Source organism: Xiphias gladius, chromosome 11, assembly GCF_016859285.1.
Source record: "Xiphias gladius isolate SHS-SW01 ecotype Sanya breed wild chromosome 11, ASM1685928v1, whole genome shotgun sequence".
NCBI classification, from domain to species: domain Eukaryota; kingdom Metazoa; phylum Chordata; class Actinopteri; order Istiophoriformes; family Xiphiidae; genus Xiphias; species Xiphias gladius.
In genome coordinates this window covers 22,348,647-22,369,088 of record NC_053410.1, presented here as the reverse complement: position 1 = coordinate 22,369,088, position 20,442 = coordinate 22,348,647, and the positions used below count along the sequence as shown (strand labels likewise).

The 20,442-nt window shown below is 42.9% G+C and overlaps 2 protein-coding genes across 3 annotated transcripts in view; one reads left to right on the top strand and one right to left on the bottom strand.

Annotated features, from left to right (window-relative positions):
- Window positions 1–7,358, top strand: part of LOC120796548 (inositol polyphosphate-5-phosphatase A) — a 139,896-nt gene extending 132,538 nt beyond the window's left edge. The window contains exons 13-16 of one of the 2 annotated variants that reach the window (XM_040139524.1): window positions 830–941; window positions 4,091–4,159; window positions 5,212–5,248; window positions 5,630–7,358. In XM_040139524.1, coding sequence (XP_039995458.1) covers window positions 830–941; window positions 4,091–4,159; window positions 5,212–5,248; window positions 5,630–5,679 — 268 coding nt within the window. In that variant the 3' untranslated portion in view covers window positions 5,680–7,358. Of the gene's footprint in view, window positions 1–829; window positions 942–4,090; window positions 4,160–5,211; window positions 5,300–5,629 lie in introns of both variants that reach the window. The other variant, XM_040139526.1, reaches the window with a different exon arrangement.
- A 3,154-nt stretch (window positions 7,359–10,512) lies between these two features.
- Window positions 10,513–12,525, bottom strand: nkx6.2 (NK6 homeobox 2). The gene is made up of 3 exons (XM_040139694.1): window positions 11,783–12,525; window positions 11,078–11,250; window positions 10,513–10,761 (listed from the first exon to the last, which is right to left on the bottom strand). Exons 1-3 carry the CDS (start codon window positions 12,213–12,215, stop codon window positions 10,513–10,515), a joined length of 855 nt encoding a protein of 284 aa, XP_039995628.1. The 5' UTR covers window positions 12,216–12,525.
- Between the last annotated feature and the right edge of the window lie 7,917 nt (window positions 12,526–20,442).

The window sequence follows — 20,442 nt, the reverse complement described above, 5'->3', positions numbered from 1 at the left end:
TGTGTGTTTATTTTGTCATTAGGATATCACTGTCCTCAAAGAAGAGGCACTTTGTGTTATGCTACGGTTAGCACGCGTGGCACTGAAGGAGCAAATTGGATTGGTATTACAGTATGTAATCCCGGTCTCACACCCTGATGAGTGCCGACAAACAAATTGGATTGGTGGCGTGTAAATCTGAAGCACTTTGATGAGCTGAAGGGGCAAATTGAATTCTCAACAATGTAAATCTGTATCAGCTCAATGGCTCCCCGCCCGGCTCCAGCCCTGCCGCCGCTTAAATCATCCGATTGTTCCCTGCTGTTCTGAGATACAATCTCTCTTGGCCATTTGCCGCGGCACCTAATCTGTTTTTGATGACCGTGAAGGGATGTAGCTATACATATGGGCAACTGAATCTCCCTCTGGCCCATTCTGCCTAAATCGCTCTTATTCTTCCTTTTTCATTTTCCCTCTCTCCCACTCACAAACACACACTCACGACCTGTACAGTTGGCGGAGAAAGATTGCTTTGATTGAGCTGTCCGTGTGTGTTGATTCAGGAGATTACTCAAATGATTGGTCATACTAATGGACCTCCTGTTTTCTCAGGAAAACATTATGATCTCTGTCTCTGGGATAAGGCGGATGACGTGACGTCTTATATTTATTACCTCTCTGCAGCCCTGTTGATTCACATGCATCATATTTATTGCTTTTCTGATTGGCTTTCTTTTAGTCTCCTGTTCCTGTGAAACACTGTATTAGAATCTAAAGTTCCTTATTACCTGGATACTATTTAAACCTTTATAAATTGCAATATTTTTGTTTTGCTTGTATGTCTTTTCAGTTATCCGTACAGTGAAGACAGCAGTCAGGGGAAGCAGTACATGAACACCAGATGCCCTGCCTGGTGTGACCGAATCCTCATGTCTCCCTCTGCCAGAGACCTGGTCTTAAAGGTGAGCCTAAACCTGCCACTTTTTACCCAGTTCAGGGGTTTTTGATTGTTTTTAAAAGTCAGATTCTTTCATATTTTGACCCAAACGTCACCACTACTCCCTCAACTAAAACACAGGCTCTTTATTAATGCCATCGTCCTTGATCCGTATTACCCTCCCCTCCTCTGTCACTTCACAGATGGAAGAATGAGCTGTCTGTGAATGTTAATTTGGCGCACTAAGCCATGGGTCCACCCAGACAGTATATCCCTGCACTTATACAGTTCCTGTGGACCCCATCTTCTTTATGAAACCACAGCTCTGTCTCCTTCCTCAGAGAGTCTAACCCTGTAGGACCCCTCTCGGCTTCAAATCCATCCCAGCACTGTAAATTCAATCCAATCTGCCACCTCTCCCCCCTCCTCCCACAGCCTGTGCTGTAGTCTGTTCACTCTTGACACACTATTTTGTTTACTGGATAACTTAGAGATCCACCATGAAGCCTTGCAAAGTTTTCCCAGATTTTTTCCATAAATGGCTGCTATGACGACCAAAAATCAGTTTGTTAGTATTTTAAATCACTACACTCTGGATTCTTAGCCAGTAAGCTCAGCTTTGAATTTTGAGGCCTGAGCGTATTCAGTGCCGGAACACGGAGGCTTTCATCTGTTAATGTGTGTGAAAGAAATGCAGCAGAGTATTGTACAGTAGCATGCCACAGCAGGGGGCTGCTCAGGAAGTTTGATTTTCTTTTGTCCGCCACAAATGAGAAATTCCTTCCTGATCCTTTCTTCTTTACCGGTTGGAGCATCACAAGGAAACTGCAGCCACACTAGAAAAATACCTCTGATCACTGTATTACAGTAAGTTGTGAAAAATAGAAAGCATTTTTGTGAAGCATTTTAAAAGTATAATACCCAGTTTTTTTCACCCATTTAATGTGTCAGAATTATGAAAAAAGTGATTCTCACACACACACACACACACACACACACACACACACACACACACACACACACAGCTTGGTTGTTGTTTGCTTTTTTTCCCCTCAAGCACCAGCTAATTGCTTGTAATGCAGGGACAGAGTGGAACAGTTAGTGTGTTCGCAGATTGGCTGATGATTCACTGAGCACACACTCTCTGGCTCTGAGCATTACAGATTGTTGAGACATGGGCCCGTAAACAGCCCAGCGTGTGGCGTCATCTATCATGGCACGGTCGGTTAACTCGCCATCATGTTATTTTCTGCTTGCCGAGCCCTAACACGCCAAAGGTTGCCCGCTGGCCGTGCGGCGTGGCACCAGCTCCGGGAACGCCGGTAATGAATGTTTAGCCGAGCGAGCGCTCCCTCTCTGCCGGAGGGCCCTGGGTAATTTGTTTATCTGTCTAAAGATTATGCAGCCCGAAAATCCACAATTTTATGCTGCCTTTGTAAATTATCACGTGTGTGTTTGATGAATGTATCTCAGGTTGTGGGAGGCAGCAGCTCGGGGCCGCCTGCCAGACAAATAGAGAGGTGACAGCGCGTGGCCCGCTAGGAAAGGTAGTGAGGTGGAGGGACACCGTGTGCTGACCCCGCTCCACTGCAGGATTGGTCTGAAGTTAATTTGGATTTTGCTTTATGGTTCATTCTCAAACTCTCTGTCTCTTTTCGTCTGAAGCGCCAGTGCAGCTCACCGAGTCACAACCGGTAGCACCCACCAGCCTCCGTGTGTGTGTGTGTGTGTGTCAGTGTGTTGTGTGTGTGTGTGTGTGGGGGGGCTTGTTCTCATATCCCAGTAGGGACTTCAACCTGAATGCACACTAACCAGTGGGGACTTGTGTCACCGTGGGGACAAACATTGAGGTCCCCATGGGTAGAGACTGCTGTTTGAGGGTTAAGACCTGGTTTTAGGGTTCAGGTTAGAATCAGGTTTAGGTTAGGGTTAGGGGCTAGGGAATGCATTATGTCAACGAGTGTCCCCACAGGGATAGTGGAACAAGACTCTGTGGGTGGGTGTGTGTGTGTGTGTGTGTGTGTGTGTGTGTGTGTGTGTGTGTGTGTGTGTGTGTGTGTGTGTGTGTGTGTGTGTGTATGTTTGTGTGTACATGGGGGTTTGGGCGGCTGTTTAAAAAGTCTTTAGTTCAACCAGACAAGTGTGATTTATACTCCAGTCTGCAGATTCATGTGTGAGTGGGTAACGGCTTCTTTGTGTGCAGAAAGTGATATTGAAACATGATTCTCTCAGATAGGCACTTAGATTACTGCGGGAGTGTATTTGGTCGAGAGGCAAATGTCCACTTTGTAAATCACTCCTGCTTTTCATTTCTCTTCACTGCACTGTGGGCAAGTTTCAAAGTAAAAACCTTGCTGAGTTCCTAAAGGTGCATTCAGTTCAATGGATACTTGTGTTTTTCAGTAATCAGATGCTGTGCTGCTGCTCTGTAAGAATAATAACACTTTACAGCAAACCAAAATGTATGATTGTGATGTTTCCTGAGTTATTCATAAGTGATAAATCTAGCATCATAAAAGCTTACAAATATATACAAATACAGTTTTAACTTTCTGTTGTTCACTGATTCATTTTTTTTTGGCTTAATTCTACTAATGGCAATCCCTTGCAATCCTCTCTGCTAAGTGTCTAGGTATATAATAAAGCTTTAGGTACTTAGCCGTTACATTTTTTGTTCATTTTTAAATGTGTTCCCCCAACTATATATACTAAGTTACAAAGTGAGTGGCAGAGCCAGAGTGTGAATATTAACCAGAAATCTTGATTGTACTGGAGACGCAGAAAGGATCTTATTGGCACCTCAATAAATCGACGTTACTTTGGCTACTCCAGGAGCCAGTGTCATTTGACGTCTACGGTGGCCCCAAAATACATATTTGAACCTTATATTTACCGACTACCTCCAGGTGACTTTTATTTTGAAAGGTACAACAAAATAACTGTGTTTAATGAAGCTGGTACATTGATTGCTCATCCATGAATATGTCATAAAACATGATACAAGCCTGTAATGAGTGTGCTGCGTAAACACAAACACAGTGCTGCTGACTCTGCATCCTCGGTGTGTTTACTGTGTAACAGCAGCCCAGTGTGGATCGGTCCCTTCACACTATGAATAAAACAATTGTTCATCACGTTTACATCACAAAAAAATTTGGTTTTGTGTCTCTGCAGCCTGAAAATGAAGAGAAGTCTATAGTCTATGATAACATTGGGCCCAATGTCTGCATGGGGGACCACAAGGTAACAACAGAGGCTCTGCCCACATCTTCACTTTGTGTGACTGTGTTGTGCTGTTGTGAATAAACTGTTCATTGTAAATTGTGATTCTGTGAAACTGAGCGAGGAACGGAAAAGGGCAGCAAATTTACTTCTACTCTGGGGAATCAATTATTTGTATAACGTATTGTACATCTGGATATTAACATGTAGCAACGATATGAGGTTGATAATGTTATTAAAGATTAGAAGATATGGTTTGGTTATACTATGCTGAGGTTCACCTTGTAGATTTTATTGCAACATTCGGATTGAATCTGGCTCACTTAACAAATATCTCATTATTGCAGTTTTAAGGGCTTTTATTCCCCTGAGTTTAAGTGTAAAGTTTTACTGATCCACTAGTGCAAATGCAGTTTAAGATGCTTTACCAGATGGACAAGAAGAACATTTTGAAGTATAAACCGTCTTTCTGATCAAGACTCAAAAAAAAAAAAAAAAAAGAATTGTAGAGTTACAAATATAAATATAGTTATAAATATTCAATTTTGCGACACCAGCAGCTTTATTCCAACAATTTCTTTATAAGCCCTTCAAAAATGCTTAACAGTCAGCCCTTACTTAAAGCTGTTTATGTTTTCATTGCAGCAGAGGTGTGTGTGTTTTTTCTTTTTGTAAGGCTGACTGTATAGAAAGTGTTTATCACTGTTGCTTCAGTCTGTGCAGTGAAGGACTTACGCTTAAAGAGAGGCGCCTTAAGTCAGGTCTTTCATCATTACTTAGTGTGATATAGACAGTGGTGTGTGTGTGCGAGGTGACCTGAGCACACTGACAGATACTGCAGCAGCCCTCACCTCCGAACCACACACTACTGCTAAAATCACAGCTGGCTATGTTTAAAAAATGTCCGATGTAGTTAGCACACAGGCCCCAAAATGCACAGCCCTGGTATGTGAGTTTAACCTGCGTGTCATAGGTGCTCAAAGAGGGAGAGAGTGTATCCTTGTCCCAGAGAGCATTAATAAAGTCCTCAACTTGTTGTTTCTAACCGTGGCTTGTCTCTGTCCTCCTACCAGCCTGTCTTCCTGTCCTTCCGAATAACAGCGGGGGCAGGTAAACCTAATGCAAATAAGCACAAGTGTTGTGTGGTGCAGTGATATCGTGGTAAATATTAATTTTTCTTTATTATAATTCCTCCCATTGTTGCTATTGTTTGCTTTGATTTGCTTGATTTTTTCCCCTACATTGAATAAATTTTTCTGAGGGCAAATATGCCTGTTTGAAGAGTTTTATTCCAGAATAAAACATCATCAGTGGAAAAATGTCACATGATTGCTTAAAATGCTCCAGTCATTTTAAGACATTTGCTTACACACTAGAGCTGCATCTTGTATTTTAACGTAGAAAAGAGTGGGCATCAGGGCATTTTTCTTTGATTGAAGTGACTACTTGGTATTTAGGAATAAAAAATGTTCCGTTTTTTTCCCTCCACAGGGAAGTGTTGCCAAAGGGGGGAGAAGATATTTCGAGAAGCGCCTCTGTGAGAACACCGGAGAAACAAACAGGACACCAACGCACACACACGTACACATGCACACAAACACATATGCACACACATTTTGCACAAGCATACACTGAAGAACCTAGACAAACTTTTTCAGCAGTGCTGACCAGTTGCAGTTGTCCTGACACCTCATTCATACGAAAACCCAGCCGTTTTCTCTCCATAAAACACTTATTGAGATGTGGACGAGCACCCGAGGGCCCGGCTCCAGACAAGACACACATCGCTGACCTCACCGTTGCCATGCAACCCCATTCCCCAGAGAAGAAAAAGGAGGACGGACAACTTTTTTCCACGCCACAGCCTCGTTGCCAAAACTCTAATTGAAATCAAGTCCTACTACATACTTTTAGACACCGTACTTGCCATTTTTTAGGTATGCCTCTATGTATAGAAGCTACTTTCCATAAAGTATGTAAGGTGTTTTAAAAAAAGAAAAGTGCAATGCAAAAAAAGTTGTATATCTATATTATTAGGTTTATTTGTACATTGGACAGTATAACATAGATTTGTTGATGGTTTTAGTGCCGTTCACTTTTCGGACCAAACTTTGTGGTCCCTTTGTTGGAATAGATAGATCTTTTCGGTTTATTTCAACAATTTATATATTTTTGTTTTGTTTTGTTTTTTTGTTTGTTTTTTGTTTTGAGTTGTTGTTGTTGTTGTGTGCACAACACACTGCCATGCCTGACACATCAGTGGAGTCTCATTTTATATGATGTACTTTTTAAAGAGATAATTTATAATTCTTACCAAAATGTTTATGCTGAAGTGCGTGCGGAGACGGAGTGACTGTTTGGGTGTTCCTGCAGCAACAGTGACCTTTGAGTAGGAGCGAAACAGAGAAACTCTTCAGTGATTTATTGCCTATCCAAGAATGTTTTAAGCAGTGCCATAGACCATGCAAGTATATAAGATAATGTTTCATATATAGCACTCTCACATTATTATTCTTACTCTAACTTATTTCTATAATGTTATGGTTCTGAATGTGATATTTTAGATAGGCTTGGGTATCCTTAAAATGTAAACTTTTTTTTGTCTATTTTTGTTACTGCATTATGGTGCCAGGTATCCTACACAGAAATGAAGTGTGTAAGAGTTAGAAAATACTTAAGTCAAATGGTAAAGGTATTGATTATGAAATGTAAAAAAAAAAAAAGAGAGAGAGAGAGAGAGAGAAACTCTAAATATGTGGAAAGAGCAGGAAGACTTGCTTTTTATTTGTTTTGTATGTAGCCTTCAGCAGCCTTCGCTGCAAATAATTTGAGCATTACAGGAGCGATCGGACATGCCAGTTTCTTTTTTTCGATTTCATTTACGACACTACAGATTTCAGACTGTGTGAAGCCGTCAAATTGATTCTCCTTTTTTCTTTTTTTTTTTTTTCCATCTAAATCACAGCAAGTAGAAATGGTTTTTGTGCGGCAGAATTTATGATGTCTTGTGTGATTTGGTTCATAGGCAAAAAGTTAACCAAAAAAAAAAACAAAAAACAAAAAAAAAAACCCTGCTTGTTTTTGTTTCTGCTGGTCATTGTGAGCATACTGTAGGAGTATAAGCTGCAGTTTTTCTTCACTCCATCTTATAAAAGCAGATAGAGATTTTATTCTAGCCCCTTCTGGACGGCCTGGCCTCTACTGTAGGTGATGCAGTTCTCAAGCAATAAAAACCATTAGAGTTCAACGGCTGTTTGTCCTCATTACTTCTCATTTTACCTCTTTAATACACAAAAAGAGCTCCTTGTGAGAAGGTCTTCATCAGTTATTATTAGTGTATTATTACAGCAGTGTTATAGAGTGAGGAGCCTTACCAATAGGGATGAGAATTATACAATGCCTTTGTTCGTTTCTCTTTAGGGGGATGCACTGTGACACCAGTTTTAATCGGCTGAAGATGGGCCTCCACATAGCCACCACCAAAAACTAATATTCCTATGTTTGTAATACCAGCTTTATGAAGGATATTCATGTTTTCTATCTACTTTTGTAAGCCCCACATTGGATAATAAGTAAATGGAGGAAAGTAGGCTGCAAGAGACTGAAGCAAGATCCCAGAAATATATAGTTGTATAAATCCATATTAAACTTGAATAATAAGTGTGCAGTTTCAATGGGACATGTGGGGTATTTTTTTAGCTTATATGATGCTAAACCTTCCTGAATATTAGTCTCAGCAGTTGAGTCAATCCAACGATTCACTTACCAGCCAATGCGAAAAATAAAGGATAATTTTGTTATAAGAAAAGATTTTTAAAAAACAAACAAACTTATAAGTCAAACAGGCACCGATTTCCTGTCCTATTAACATAAGCTTATAGCATCTTCAGGGAGGAAATGATTGTATGGATTTTGAGGCCTACATCAAAGTTTTTTTTTTTTTTTAAATTTAGAATCACATGATATGACAGTGAGTGCTCTTCCTGCTCGGATTATCAGAGATGCCTAAACGCTATGTGAGTCCATGATTGGTTGAATCCAGGAGACACGGTGCAGAGCGCTCCCACTGACTCTGACTCCGGAGTGGAATAACAGATGCAGTGTCGCCTTAGTGACAGAGGGGGCGCACGTTCGATCAAAGCTCTCCCCATTACTGGGTATGAGCTGAACGGAAATCCATGAACTGTTTACACCAAACACCGAACATCCCAGACCCAATTCAAAATCAATCATCTTTCTTCAATAAATGAGCAATGAATTAAACTACGGGAGATGCTGGGCATCCCCATCGGAAACCAATGAAGGTCCAAAAGAATCAATCCTCAAAAGTGAGATGACTGCAAAGTAAAACATCCGTTATTAAAAGAGAACAGACTGACTGGCTTTTTGGTGAATTTCAGTCAAACAGCTGTCCGGGATAATAATAATAATAATAATAATAATAATAATACATTTTAAATTAAATACCTCATTCGCTATTTGACCGTTTGCTATAATAATAATAATAATAATAATAATAACGCAGTATAGAATCTTTATAATTTGATTTTATGCAGTAATGAAAAATAAAAATATAAGCTGTACCTCAAGACAAAAAAATATTAAATTTGACCTAGTGTATTATTACTATCATTATTGTTACTATTATTATTATTATCATTATTATTATCAAAGAGTCCCTTGTTGGGAATGAATTCCTCAGACTTATAAAATAAAATATAAATCACTCTTACATCAGCATTAACCCTCTAAAAACATCATCGTTACCAATAATGCAATTCAATTATTGATAGTCATGTATTTATCTTTAATTTATATTACGCCCATACATTAAAACAAAATCCATAATAAAACAGAAATGCTTGTTAAATAATTTATTCATAATACAAAGTGTTTTTTTTTTTCTTCCTATAACCTTCCCGGAAGCAATAATACTCTCTTAAATTCCAACATAAACGATGGTCCAGTTTTCTGTTCCGCTGCGTGATGAGGTAAAACACAAACTCTTTCAAACGAAATCAGAGGGAAAGTGTGTACTGGTGGGATGTCGTTAAAACAAGCCGTTTCTCTTCACAGTGATTATTTACAGCGTTTCGCGTCTATACACTCGTGTGCCGGGACGGAAAGGAGACTTGTAAAACGTGGAGGAAAGGGGCGACGTTCCCGTGCGGGAATAAAAAAAAAAACCCAGCAGCAGGTAACATCCGAGAGGGAATAAGCGCGTCAGGGCTGCGGAGGGAAGAAAGGCTGCCACGTTTCCACTGGTTGAAACAACATAACTTATTCAGTAAAAAATATATACAATCTCACATACATTTTCATCTTTAGGCTACAGCACAAATCATTCACTCGTCTCAAAACTGCGCCCCCTCCAAAACACTTTATCGTCTCGCCCTCTAGGACAGTGGATACCCTGGTTAAACTGAGCTTTAGAAGCATCACAGGCCCCGTTTACACCTGCCATTTTTAAACATGCGCCCGGGATCCGGATCAGTGTTGGCCGCTAATAAATCAGCTCTACCAAAGGCTTACAGCCACCTCCGGAAAAGTAGCGAGGAAAGGTGGTTGCTTCCGTTGAAAGCGAGAAATCCCACTGAAGCGGAATGATCTAAAAAAAAAATAAAAAAAAAGGAAAGAAAGAAAGAAAAGAAAAGAAAAGAAAAGTGCGGCCGTTCTCCACTGCGGAATGAAAAAGGGACAGGTGGAAATCTATTGCTACTACCAGCGCTGACAATTGTATCATCAGTCAGTAGGGAAAGTAAAGGCCTGGCAGAGGCTGCAAATTTAGGGTCGAGGTGGAAAAGCAAATAATGTATAAACGCTTCATGAATGATGCTGCATGGCTGAAGCAAAGCAGCATTACTAATGGCATCAAAGTAATGAGTCACGCTAATAAGTCCGACACTGATCCGGATTATACATGATATTTTGTTTACATTTACACTTGTTGTTAAAACTCCAGTTGTATGCGTAAAAACCGATTTGCGTCGCCAGTTCCTGGTCCGGTGTTTGTGTCCTTTTGACTGTCACGACCTTGTCATCGTCGGTCTCCTGGCAGTCCAGCTCTGACAGGAGTTAGGTCTCCGTGCATACAGTGTCTGCAAGTGGCTGCGGATGCAGCCGAACGAGTCTCTGGCCACGTTTTGGCGAGCGCGTCTTCTGTGCGTCTTTGCACACGCTTGTTTTTTTTTTGTTTTGTTTTGTTTTTGTTTTGTTTTGTTTTGATGTTGTCTGAGCAAAACGCGATCCCCTCAGACGCATGTTCGTAATGTCAGATGAAAAGGAGGTCCGAAAGAGTGCGACAAGTCTCTGTCGGACCCTTTGCCCCCCCACCCCCACCCCCACACCCCCACTTTGGCCCGCAGCTGTGGGCATCACAAAGTGTCCGAGCTGTTACTGCAGGGGCTGATCAGCGCCAGGTTGGTGGCCTTGTGCTTCTTCAACAGTCTCGTGATTTTCTCGTCGTCCGAATTTGGGTCCAGCGGCTTGTTGTACTCGTCGTCCTCCTCGTTGTCCGAGCTCTCCTTCATCTTCTCCGTCTCCGAGTCGTGTTTCTTCTTGGCCGAGGCCATTTCTGCTGCGTGCCTCTTCCGCCACTTGGTCCTTCTGTTCTGGAACCAAACCTGTTGAGGAGGGAGAGCGAGACAGAGGATGCTGAGGTGCTCAACAGGTCCCGACAGAAGCAGGTGACCACAGGCCCCAGGGCAGAAAAGGAAGACAAAAAAAAGGGCCACTCTTTCGAACCAGTCGCCACAGGTGTAAATAATATGGATATACAAAAGGAAGAGCAACAGCAACAAGTTCAATGAATACATATGATGTTATAATAATAAGAATCAAATAAGTAGGTGTTTTGCCGTTGTTCAGAAACAACTTATTGCCGACTCACGGCTTCTGAACGTGCTACGAGTGAGTGAGCAGGTGTTCGACGGTCTCTACCTTGACTTGGCTCTCGGTCATTCCGAGGGAGTAGGCCAGGCGGGCTCTCTCGGGGCCGGCCAGGTACTTCGTCTGCTCGAAGGTCTTTTCCAGGGCGAAAATCTGCTGTCCGGAGAAGGTGGGCCTGGAGTGCTTCTTCTTGCCGTCCTTGTCCACCATTATGTTAGCCTGGGCTGGGAAAGGGCAAAAGACACAGGCAGGCATGGTTATCCGCGCGGTGGCCGCCACACAACCGCTCCCTACGGCTGCTGCTCCGGGACTCCACGGCTCCTGGAAGTGCGTCCGAGCACCACGGCGGCTTTGTGGTCCTATAACTACTCATGGTTTTTACTCTTTGGACTACTTTACAAGTTTGGAAGGCCCGTCAAGTGTCACATTAAGATTTCATGTTTTATTAGGACCTTCCCCAAAGCGCCTTTATAGAGTGTTTAACAGCTTTAGCCGTTTGGCAAAAGCTTGAACATTCAAACCAATGGATTTAGATTTTTGCCTGTGGCTGTAGTTATCTGTGTTTGTGTGTGTGTTTGCTCTGTGCAGTGACAAGGCTCTCACGGGCCTAAATAATGTCTAAAGTGACGAGACGAGCCGAAGAGCTCCACGAAAGCATGCTGCAGCCCCACAGAAGAGCCTCGGCTTTTTTTTCTAGATTTACAGAAACCATAAACTCAACGCGTACAAACAGACAGCCAGAGAGCCAGGACTTACAGGGACAGGGAACCCGCGGGTCCCTCCAGGGAGAGCCCTGCATCACCCCGGGCCAGAAGATGGGCGCCCTCCCCGGCAGCTCGGCCAGGGGCTTCGGGTACCGCGACACCGCCGGGCTGAAGTACATCCCCGCGGCGGCGGCGGCGGCGGCGGTGGTGGCCAGGCCGTTTATCCGGGGGAACCCGGACAGCAGCTGTCCTGCCGTGGTGATGGGTCTCCCCAGGATGTCGCTTATTCCGTGCGGAGTGCCACCGGAGATCTGGGAGTTGAGGGTGGACAGCGGAGGTGCCTTGAAGCCCGCCGGGCTCTGCTGCAGCGCGTACGGGAACAGGGACGTCTTCATCTCGGTCATGTTGTGCAACGCCGCCAGCGGGGTGCTGCCCAGGACGAAAGCACTCTGCCGGTTAGCCTCCATCTGCCCGACCGCTAACATTTGTGAACATGAACCACCAGACTCGCTTGGATAAAAACGGGAAAGAAAAAGAAGTTAAAAGAAGTAAACGAAAGTGCGGAGCGGACTAGTGATATTCAGGAGCCAGGCCGCTTCTGTCGCCTTCTCAAAAGTATCCGGGGTGAGGAAGAAGAGTCTTGAAATGTTGGGAAAACTTGAGCCAAGCCGAACTTCTTCTCTCTGGGGAAGTGAGGAGCCTGGTCTAAGTCCCAAAATGTCTTTCCGAGTGTTTGTTTTGCTCGGAGTGTGTCAGCTGGGAGAAGGCTGCATGCGTCCGCCCCAGGAATCCTCGCGGAAGTCGGACGGTCTGATGATGTTTTTAGTGGTTTTGATGGGAACCATTAAGGGGTCGGCTTCTCTTGCCGTAAATTGACTCGCTCTATGCTGGGAGTGAAGCGGGACCAGCTGATAACAGCGCAGCCACCTGCACGCGCGCTATTCCCATTGGACAGGGCTGAGTGAGACAGCGCCGTGATTGGAGGAGACAGAAACGCCGCTGGAAGGATGGTGCCTTGATGGGCTGTCGGAAATAGGAGGTTTTGATTAAGCTGCAGTATGAAGGATCAAACTCAGTGCTTATTAAGACTGAATTCATTAGTGATAGATGATGACCCATCATCTATCGGAAAGTCATGTTACAAACCGAGTCAACAACCGAAAAAAATAAGCTAACATAGCAGCCTAGCCTTTGTTAGAATTTTATAACTATTTTATAAGCTATGTCTTATATATGTTGTATATATATATATATATATATATATATATATATATATATATATATGCAACATAGCCAAAGTTTTCTACATTTCTAAATAGCTTTTTTATATTTTGACTTTAATTTATGCAACCACTGATCAACATTTTCTCCGACTTTCCTCCACTATATCAGATATACAGAACAACTCTGTCAGCAGGCTCCTAACAACCGGAGTCAGCAGAAGGTGGCTCCGAGCCGTATCAAAGCCTTTAAAAGTCAGGGTGTCGGAAGAGACCTTGAATGCATCAAGCAGCCACACTCTATTAAGATCTTCAGCGCTGCTGTTAATGATGCGTCTCCCACCGTGGAAATCATTGTTTCCACATCTGGCAAAGAATATACATTTACATCATAAACTGTTACCGCGGATAAGGTGGGTGCATCGAAGCAGAAACGGAACCCGGCAGGGGTGAGGGAGAGATCTGGGATGATCTTAGTGAATAAGACGGAGACTGAAGATTGGATTTTAAATATTATAGGCCATAGTCCACGGGAAAATAACTCGATTTAACTCGATTTCTGCTATTTTTCAAATTCTTTTCAGTTGATATATTTGATATGATGGAGGCCTAATGCGGTTAAGCCCTTACAACCAGTAAGCCTGTTTTTTTCTTTCTTTTTTTCCCCCCTTTCTTTCTTTCATTCCTTTGTACAACAGTTTTGTCACTGATCCCGCTACTTTGGCGAATGAGTCCGGACAAACTGAGTTATTCCAGCGCTTGCTGTAAGTCTGCCTTCCCGAAAGGTCACCCTTCCCCTCCCTAGGCCCCACCTTGCCGAACACCCCTATGTTTTGTTTTTTTTTGTTTTTTTTCCATCTGAGACAACTGGGTAAAACAAGAACAGCCACCGGCCTCCGGGACCAAACCGAACTGGGTCATCCGAGATTACTGCCACAGAGGGGCCAAAGGACGGAACCTCGGCTTTCCGTGCGAGAGATGCCCGGTGCCTCTCAGACAAGCTGCGTTACGACGGGGAAAAGTGTGTGAGAAAAAGCGCCCGGGCTGCGGTCATCACTCTGAGTGCTGTAATATTTTATGGAGATGTGAGGAGGTTGTAAGAGTGAAATATGACCGCGTTAGCATTTGAAAGGCTTCAAGCAAATGCACCTTGCTGCCCATTTGCTCGCGGCGGAAAGAGTGGGGATTTTAAAAGGTTTTCAACGCGAGGTGATTCACAATTTTAACTGTGTTTCTCCAAGTTGAAGGCATGTAGTGCACGAGTTTTCTAATTCTGTAAATGCCCCTTTATCTGTAATTTATGCCCGTATATACCCCCCCCCCCCCCCCCGGTTGTGTGCGCTGATTTTTATTATCTTGTTCCAAGCTCCTTCCAAAATGATCAAACAGCGGTCTCCGCTTCCTGCCGCTGCTCGGTCTCCCCCGCCTGTGCAACATGTCAGGAAGTTAAAATAAAGCAGTTACTGGCTGACCCGGCGTGAGGATCAACGACAGAAAGATTGGCACGTTCTCCGGCTCAATCTGCAGCCGCGGGCGAGGGCTGCCAGGCGGCCCGTCCCCGTCCGACCATTATCGCAGTTTAACATAATGAATGATTTGGATTTTTGTCTCGTAAATTTGCGGCTAATTCCGAGTTTAAGCTCTTAAACTGAAATCTGTTAAAGGAATCGACGTGGCGCTCGCTGAAGAAACCGAGGCAGGAAATCTTGATGGAGAGTTATGGGAAAAGGGATTCAACCGTTGAAATAACCTTTTCACGATTAAACACCAAGATGATGACTGAGCACATCTAGCCCGCATTATTATTTCTAAGATAATAAAAACCTAATCAGTTAATGAAATAATGGTGCTGATACAAGTAGTAGTAATAATAATAACAATGATAAGAATAATGATGCTTTTTAATGCATTTTATGGAGCATCTAGATTTTATTATTTATTCAAATATTTGTAGTAACATGTAAACCTGTTGCTCGGGCCAGTCTTGATCTATGCAGGAAATTCTATTGAGATTTTTTTTAATGATGGCTTGTTGGCCTGCTGATGGCGCGCACCACAGGCCTTTGTCCCGCTATTTGAAGGGAAATAGGTTAATAAACAGCGTAGAGATAATCTTATCTGAGCGTGAGCTCGGCACAAACGGGGGCCCGACGGAGCAGCGGCGGGGACGATAAGCAGATGTTTGGACAAACAGTCGTTTGTTGGAGTCGGTGGATCTGCTTAGTCACCGGGGCACCCAGCTGCTCGCACGCCGCCCGGGCTCTGTCCGCCCCTCGAGCACCTCGCATGGCAATGTTGGTCCAACATAGGCGCATAAATACAACCCACCGCGCACCGAATTCAAAAATTAAAAAGTACTTGGCACTGAATTATATACAGCCTACCATTTTTTTTTTTTTTTTTTCAGGAGCAAAAATAGAATTTCACAAGCGGATCACCCGCCATGTTAAACCATTCCCTTGCTGTTCTCATACTATAGACGTTTTTTTGTCTGTAAACACCCAAAGGAAAAAGTCAAAAGGACGAAAACGGACCGGGACCCCTCTCAAACTTGAGATCACATGTAAATTGGTCAGTGCAGTCAGGAAAAATAAATAAATAAATAAAAAATCCCAACGAAAACCCGTATAACCTGGCCGGGAGCGCCCTCTAGTGGCGCGAAGTGAAACCAGCCGACTTGACTCTGTGAGCCGGACACACTGACTCTCAGAAGGCTCGGAGGAGCTCGGCCAGTCTTCCCTTTGGCGAACAACGACAAACAAGAGAACTTGCTGCTGGTGAATGAAAGGCTAATTGATATTCTGAAACAAAACTGGCTATGAAATGAGCTACGGCTGGGCAGCTGTGATGTGGCGAATCCTCCCGGGTAAATGATGTGGTCCGCGGGTGGAAGTCAAGTCAAGGACCGGGTCACGCTTAAGCCACTGACACATTGTGGGCATCCGGGTGTTTTTTTTTTTCAGCAGGTTGCTGGTCAAGAGTGAAAAGTCCCTAAAAGAAAACAATGTCAAAAAAAAAAAAAAAAAAATCAAAGAAAAGCTTTGAGTCACCTCTCCAGTCACATTTTCCACCTGTTTTTCTTCACTTTGTACATTAGTCTATAGTTTCACCAAAACCTCAACTGAAATCCACCATCATTGTATTTTTTTTCTTCTTTATTCATTTGTCATTCATTTGAAAGACAAGGTCACATCGAGAGGACTACAAAGTTTCAAATGAAATCTTTTTACACTATTGATTATCTCGTCCTATCTCTGAAACTCCAATATTCTGTAGAATATCTCACAATAAGTTTTGTGTAGATAATTTATTATTGAATTGAAATTGTTAAATAATGGCACATGCATCTAGTACGTTGCACAGTTTACTCTTAGCCTTTAACAAGTCACATACTGTATCGCAAAGGCCTGCTTGTAGTCTAAGAATCTCAATCTCAGTCAATGTAAGTGTGAAAAAGAGGTTTAATCCTCAAAATATGGCCCCCTGGTTCCAGCCCTCTGAAGAGCCATCACTCTCTAACAGTGGTTCCCAACCTTTTTCTGTCATGGCTCCCTCTGGAGGCCAAAACAAAAAGAAAAAGTATAAAACCTTCAGCCTGCAACAACACCAGCAAACCTAGTGACAAAGTGACCCAGGCTGAATTTTACTAAAATAGCACGATTTCCGTTTTCAAGCATATTTTTCATTAGGTTCTGTTGTGCAAATGAATGATGCAAGTTAAACTTTGTTTTGACACACACAACACACAAGATTCCTGCTGCACTGACAGTGAACTCAAGCAAAATAGGGTTTCTTCACATCTTGGATTTGACTGATGCGTTTGCTTGGTGAATATACCTAGTTATTATAATTATAAATCTACGTTTGCCTGAATCCTCATATCTTGACACCTGTTTCTTTATCATTCCCACTTTGACTTGTCATAGCCCTAAAGCACAAATGGAACTAATTCACATTAAATTACGACTTTGTTGCAGCAGTTATTGCAGTACGAGGCCAGATGCTGGAGGAGGAGTAGGAAACCAGCAGAGCCACTAGATGGCAACCTGCATCAAGGAGAGGGTCAAGAAGCTGCAACAGCACCCTGGCTGCGAGTGCGGACCGTGAGTGGTTGGCAGTGTAAGGTCCCTGCCCTCGTGTGCCTCAGTTTGAGTCAGAAATCCAGACACAGGTAGTGAATCTGAGGCGGATACTTGACTACAGTACTTAAAAATGATGTGATGTGAATTTCTGACTACACACAATACACATACACACTAGCTAAGCATCCAAATGAAGTTTTATTTATAAAAAGAACTTTTAGGTCCACTACTTGCCATGTCAGGTGAGGGTTTGTTGTAACTGGTATGTTCACTTAATGCCTTGTCCGTCTGGTCCTTCTTGTTTCCAGATTTCCTTCATGAGCTCCAGTGAGGTCTGAAGAGTTAGTATGCTGGGTGAGCCCCCCCCCCCATTATATCAAAGTAAACAACTGAATCAAAATAGCAAGAAAGCCTGTGAAAAGTAGTATAAAGTTTGCGGTGTGATGAATGACAGTCATCTCAGGACGCATTTCTCTCAGCACAAAGGTTCCTTATTCTTTCTGTTTCTTCTCATGTTATGTGGCCATTTGGAAATCAGAGATTGAACGCTGCATTACAGCAAGGATCAGGGAGCAATAACTTGGGGGACTTGAGCAAAATGAAAGCGCTGGCTGATGCAGCTCAGCTTTGATTGGCTGCAGCTTAGAAAAACATAGTTTTTGGCCAAACTCTTAGGCAGTGTATTTGCTCGGCCCCGCGCAGGGCTGGACAGCAGAGAACCATATCTTCATGGATACTTAAGGATTTTGGAATATCAACACCTTTGAATTTCCTATGGATACCTCAGTGAAAGCTGGTTTAACAAATACCTACATGGTCAGTTTTTCGCTCTGTGTTTGCAACATGAAGAACAGCAAGAGCAGCTGCATAAATTCTGTGCTCAGCCTTATGCAAATGTGACTCAGTCTGACAAATATATTTCTATGTTTCCTTCATACTGAATCTACTGCATGTGTATATTATCATGCTCAGTGGACTGCATTGCTGTTCTTGGCATCATATAGTTGTGGACTGCATGGCTGTCAATATTGGAGTTCCTGATGGGAAAGAGCACCAGATTCATGGTGACTTAATAGTGCTGAAATGGCTATAGGGTGCATTTCACAAAACTAATGGACATATCGTGGCTGACCTTACAGATCTGTGTTTGCTTCAATTCCTCTGGGAGATGAAGGGAAAGCCAGCAACCTTGAGGTACTGAGATAAGACGTATACGCTGCCGGCATCCCAGCTGCCCTGGGTCATTAGTGCAGAGATCTAATCAGGTGGAGATTCATGGATACAGCAAACCATGTTATCATAAAATGGTTTCAATTAACTATCCATTTTATATACTGTGCGTCTGTAAATGCAGTTTGACGCGTGAAAATGATAGTCGTGTGGAAAAGATAACAATATGCCATGAGCTGAAAAGAGCTCAGTGTCAAGGAATTTGTGGCGATGAGATCTGACATCTGCTTACTTAGAATTACTGTAAGTTAATATGAAGAGCAACAAAGTCCACATTAGGAGGATGCTGGGGTGGATAGCTGGGTCAACAAAACACAGGGCTTTGACCTAGGAGACCCCTGTTCATTTCCCGTTTGAGACCAATAGTCATCATTGTTTGTTTTATCCATGACCGTTCCACAACCTTAACTGCGTGTTCATTATTGTAACCACAACGAAGGCCCTCTAAGCTTAAGGAAGTACTTATTTTAACCCGATCCATAATCTTTCCCTAAACCTAACCAAGTAGTTTTTGTGCCTAACCGAACCAGGTTGGAGGACTTGTTGCATCCCGTGTATGTGTGGGACAGACTGTGCCTGATTCACAGCTCCCTCACTCACCCTTTAGCTGTGCTGCATGCAGGTATCTGCCAAAAGAGTAAAAAGCACAGTAACATTAACAGTGTCAGTGAGTTAAAGCGTATGGAACCCGTGGTCTGGTGGATTGATGGCAGTTTGGCCGGTGCTAGAATCTGTTTTCATTTGCACTTGGAGCCACTGCAACAAAGATCCTACATCCACTTGCACTGGTATTTCTCTCTTTCTTTCTCTCTCTCTCTCTCACACACACACACACACACACACACACACACACACACACACACACACACACACACACACACACACACACACACACACACACACACACACACACACACACACACAAACAAATGTGCAAAAGTGCACACTCACACAGGTAGTAAATACAGGCTGAATACAATCAGATGGCAAACAGGCAGTGAATATAGAGGCAGAGCTGCTGGGAAACAGTATTTCACCATGGTTCCCACCAGCACTGACTTATATCAGTGCTGTCTACAGTAGTTTGGCAATGAAAAGAGACTGAACTGCTCCTGCACTAAATGGTGCCCAGGATGGTCATATGACTCTGAGAAAAGAGAAACTTTAACTTGAAGATTTCAGTAGAATCCACTGACCTAATTGCAAAAGAAAGATTACAGGTTTTTAGTTGTTCATGGCCTCTGAAAGACTTAACGTTTTTGCCAAAACGTGACATGATGATGAAAAATTATAATGGGCGCTAAACCTTACATTAACTTTGGAGTGTTCAGACATTATGTTGTGAGCCACGCAGTGCATTTTCTCTGATTGGTGGGAACTGAGCCAAGGAAATGCTGGGCCACAGTGTTCGGCCTGTTTTCCTAAATGCTGCTAAATGCTGACTAGCTAATTGCTAACTGTGACTGCCGTTTGGTGCTGGGCAGGTGGTATACCGTGGGTGTATCAAAACTTTGTCACCAAAACAGCTGCTCTAGGCAGCAGTTTAATTTAAAACAGGAATAGATGAAAGCTATAGCTATGACAATGAAAAGGCCACAATAAGCTCAAACATTTTGTAGGGCTTAGACGAACCGCAGAGGTGGGAGGTAACTCTCTGTGGGTTTGTCACTAAGAGGAACACCTTACACTTCAATGTATACCTATCTATTTTTAATGAAATATGATAAGTGCAGCTTTAAAGCCATTGTAGTAGATTTAGTACTTGGACTCTACCAAGTCCAGGAGAAATATGTGACTCTTTAGCTTTATCTACTCACAAACTGTGTCTGTCTGCTGTTTGAAGCTGAACAGGTAGTGTGCAGTTGGTTTTCAGAGCTTTTTTGCTGAAAACAGCTACCTGTTGTGGCCAAAAAACAATGCTCTGAGAGCTTTGAGAGTGACCCAACAGTATAGAATCTGAATCTGAGCTGGGACTCACTACAAAGATCCGTAAGGCCGAGTTGAGCTACAGATTCAGGTGATAATTCTCTATAGGTTCATCACTTGATGAACCCCTGATGTGACCCCTTTCACATTGTTACTTTGTTTTGACATTGTCATTTGAAACATTATTATCAGAAAAATATCGATTATAGCCACTTTCAAGAATGCCACAGATTATAGGGTTATCATGCATAAAG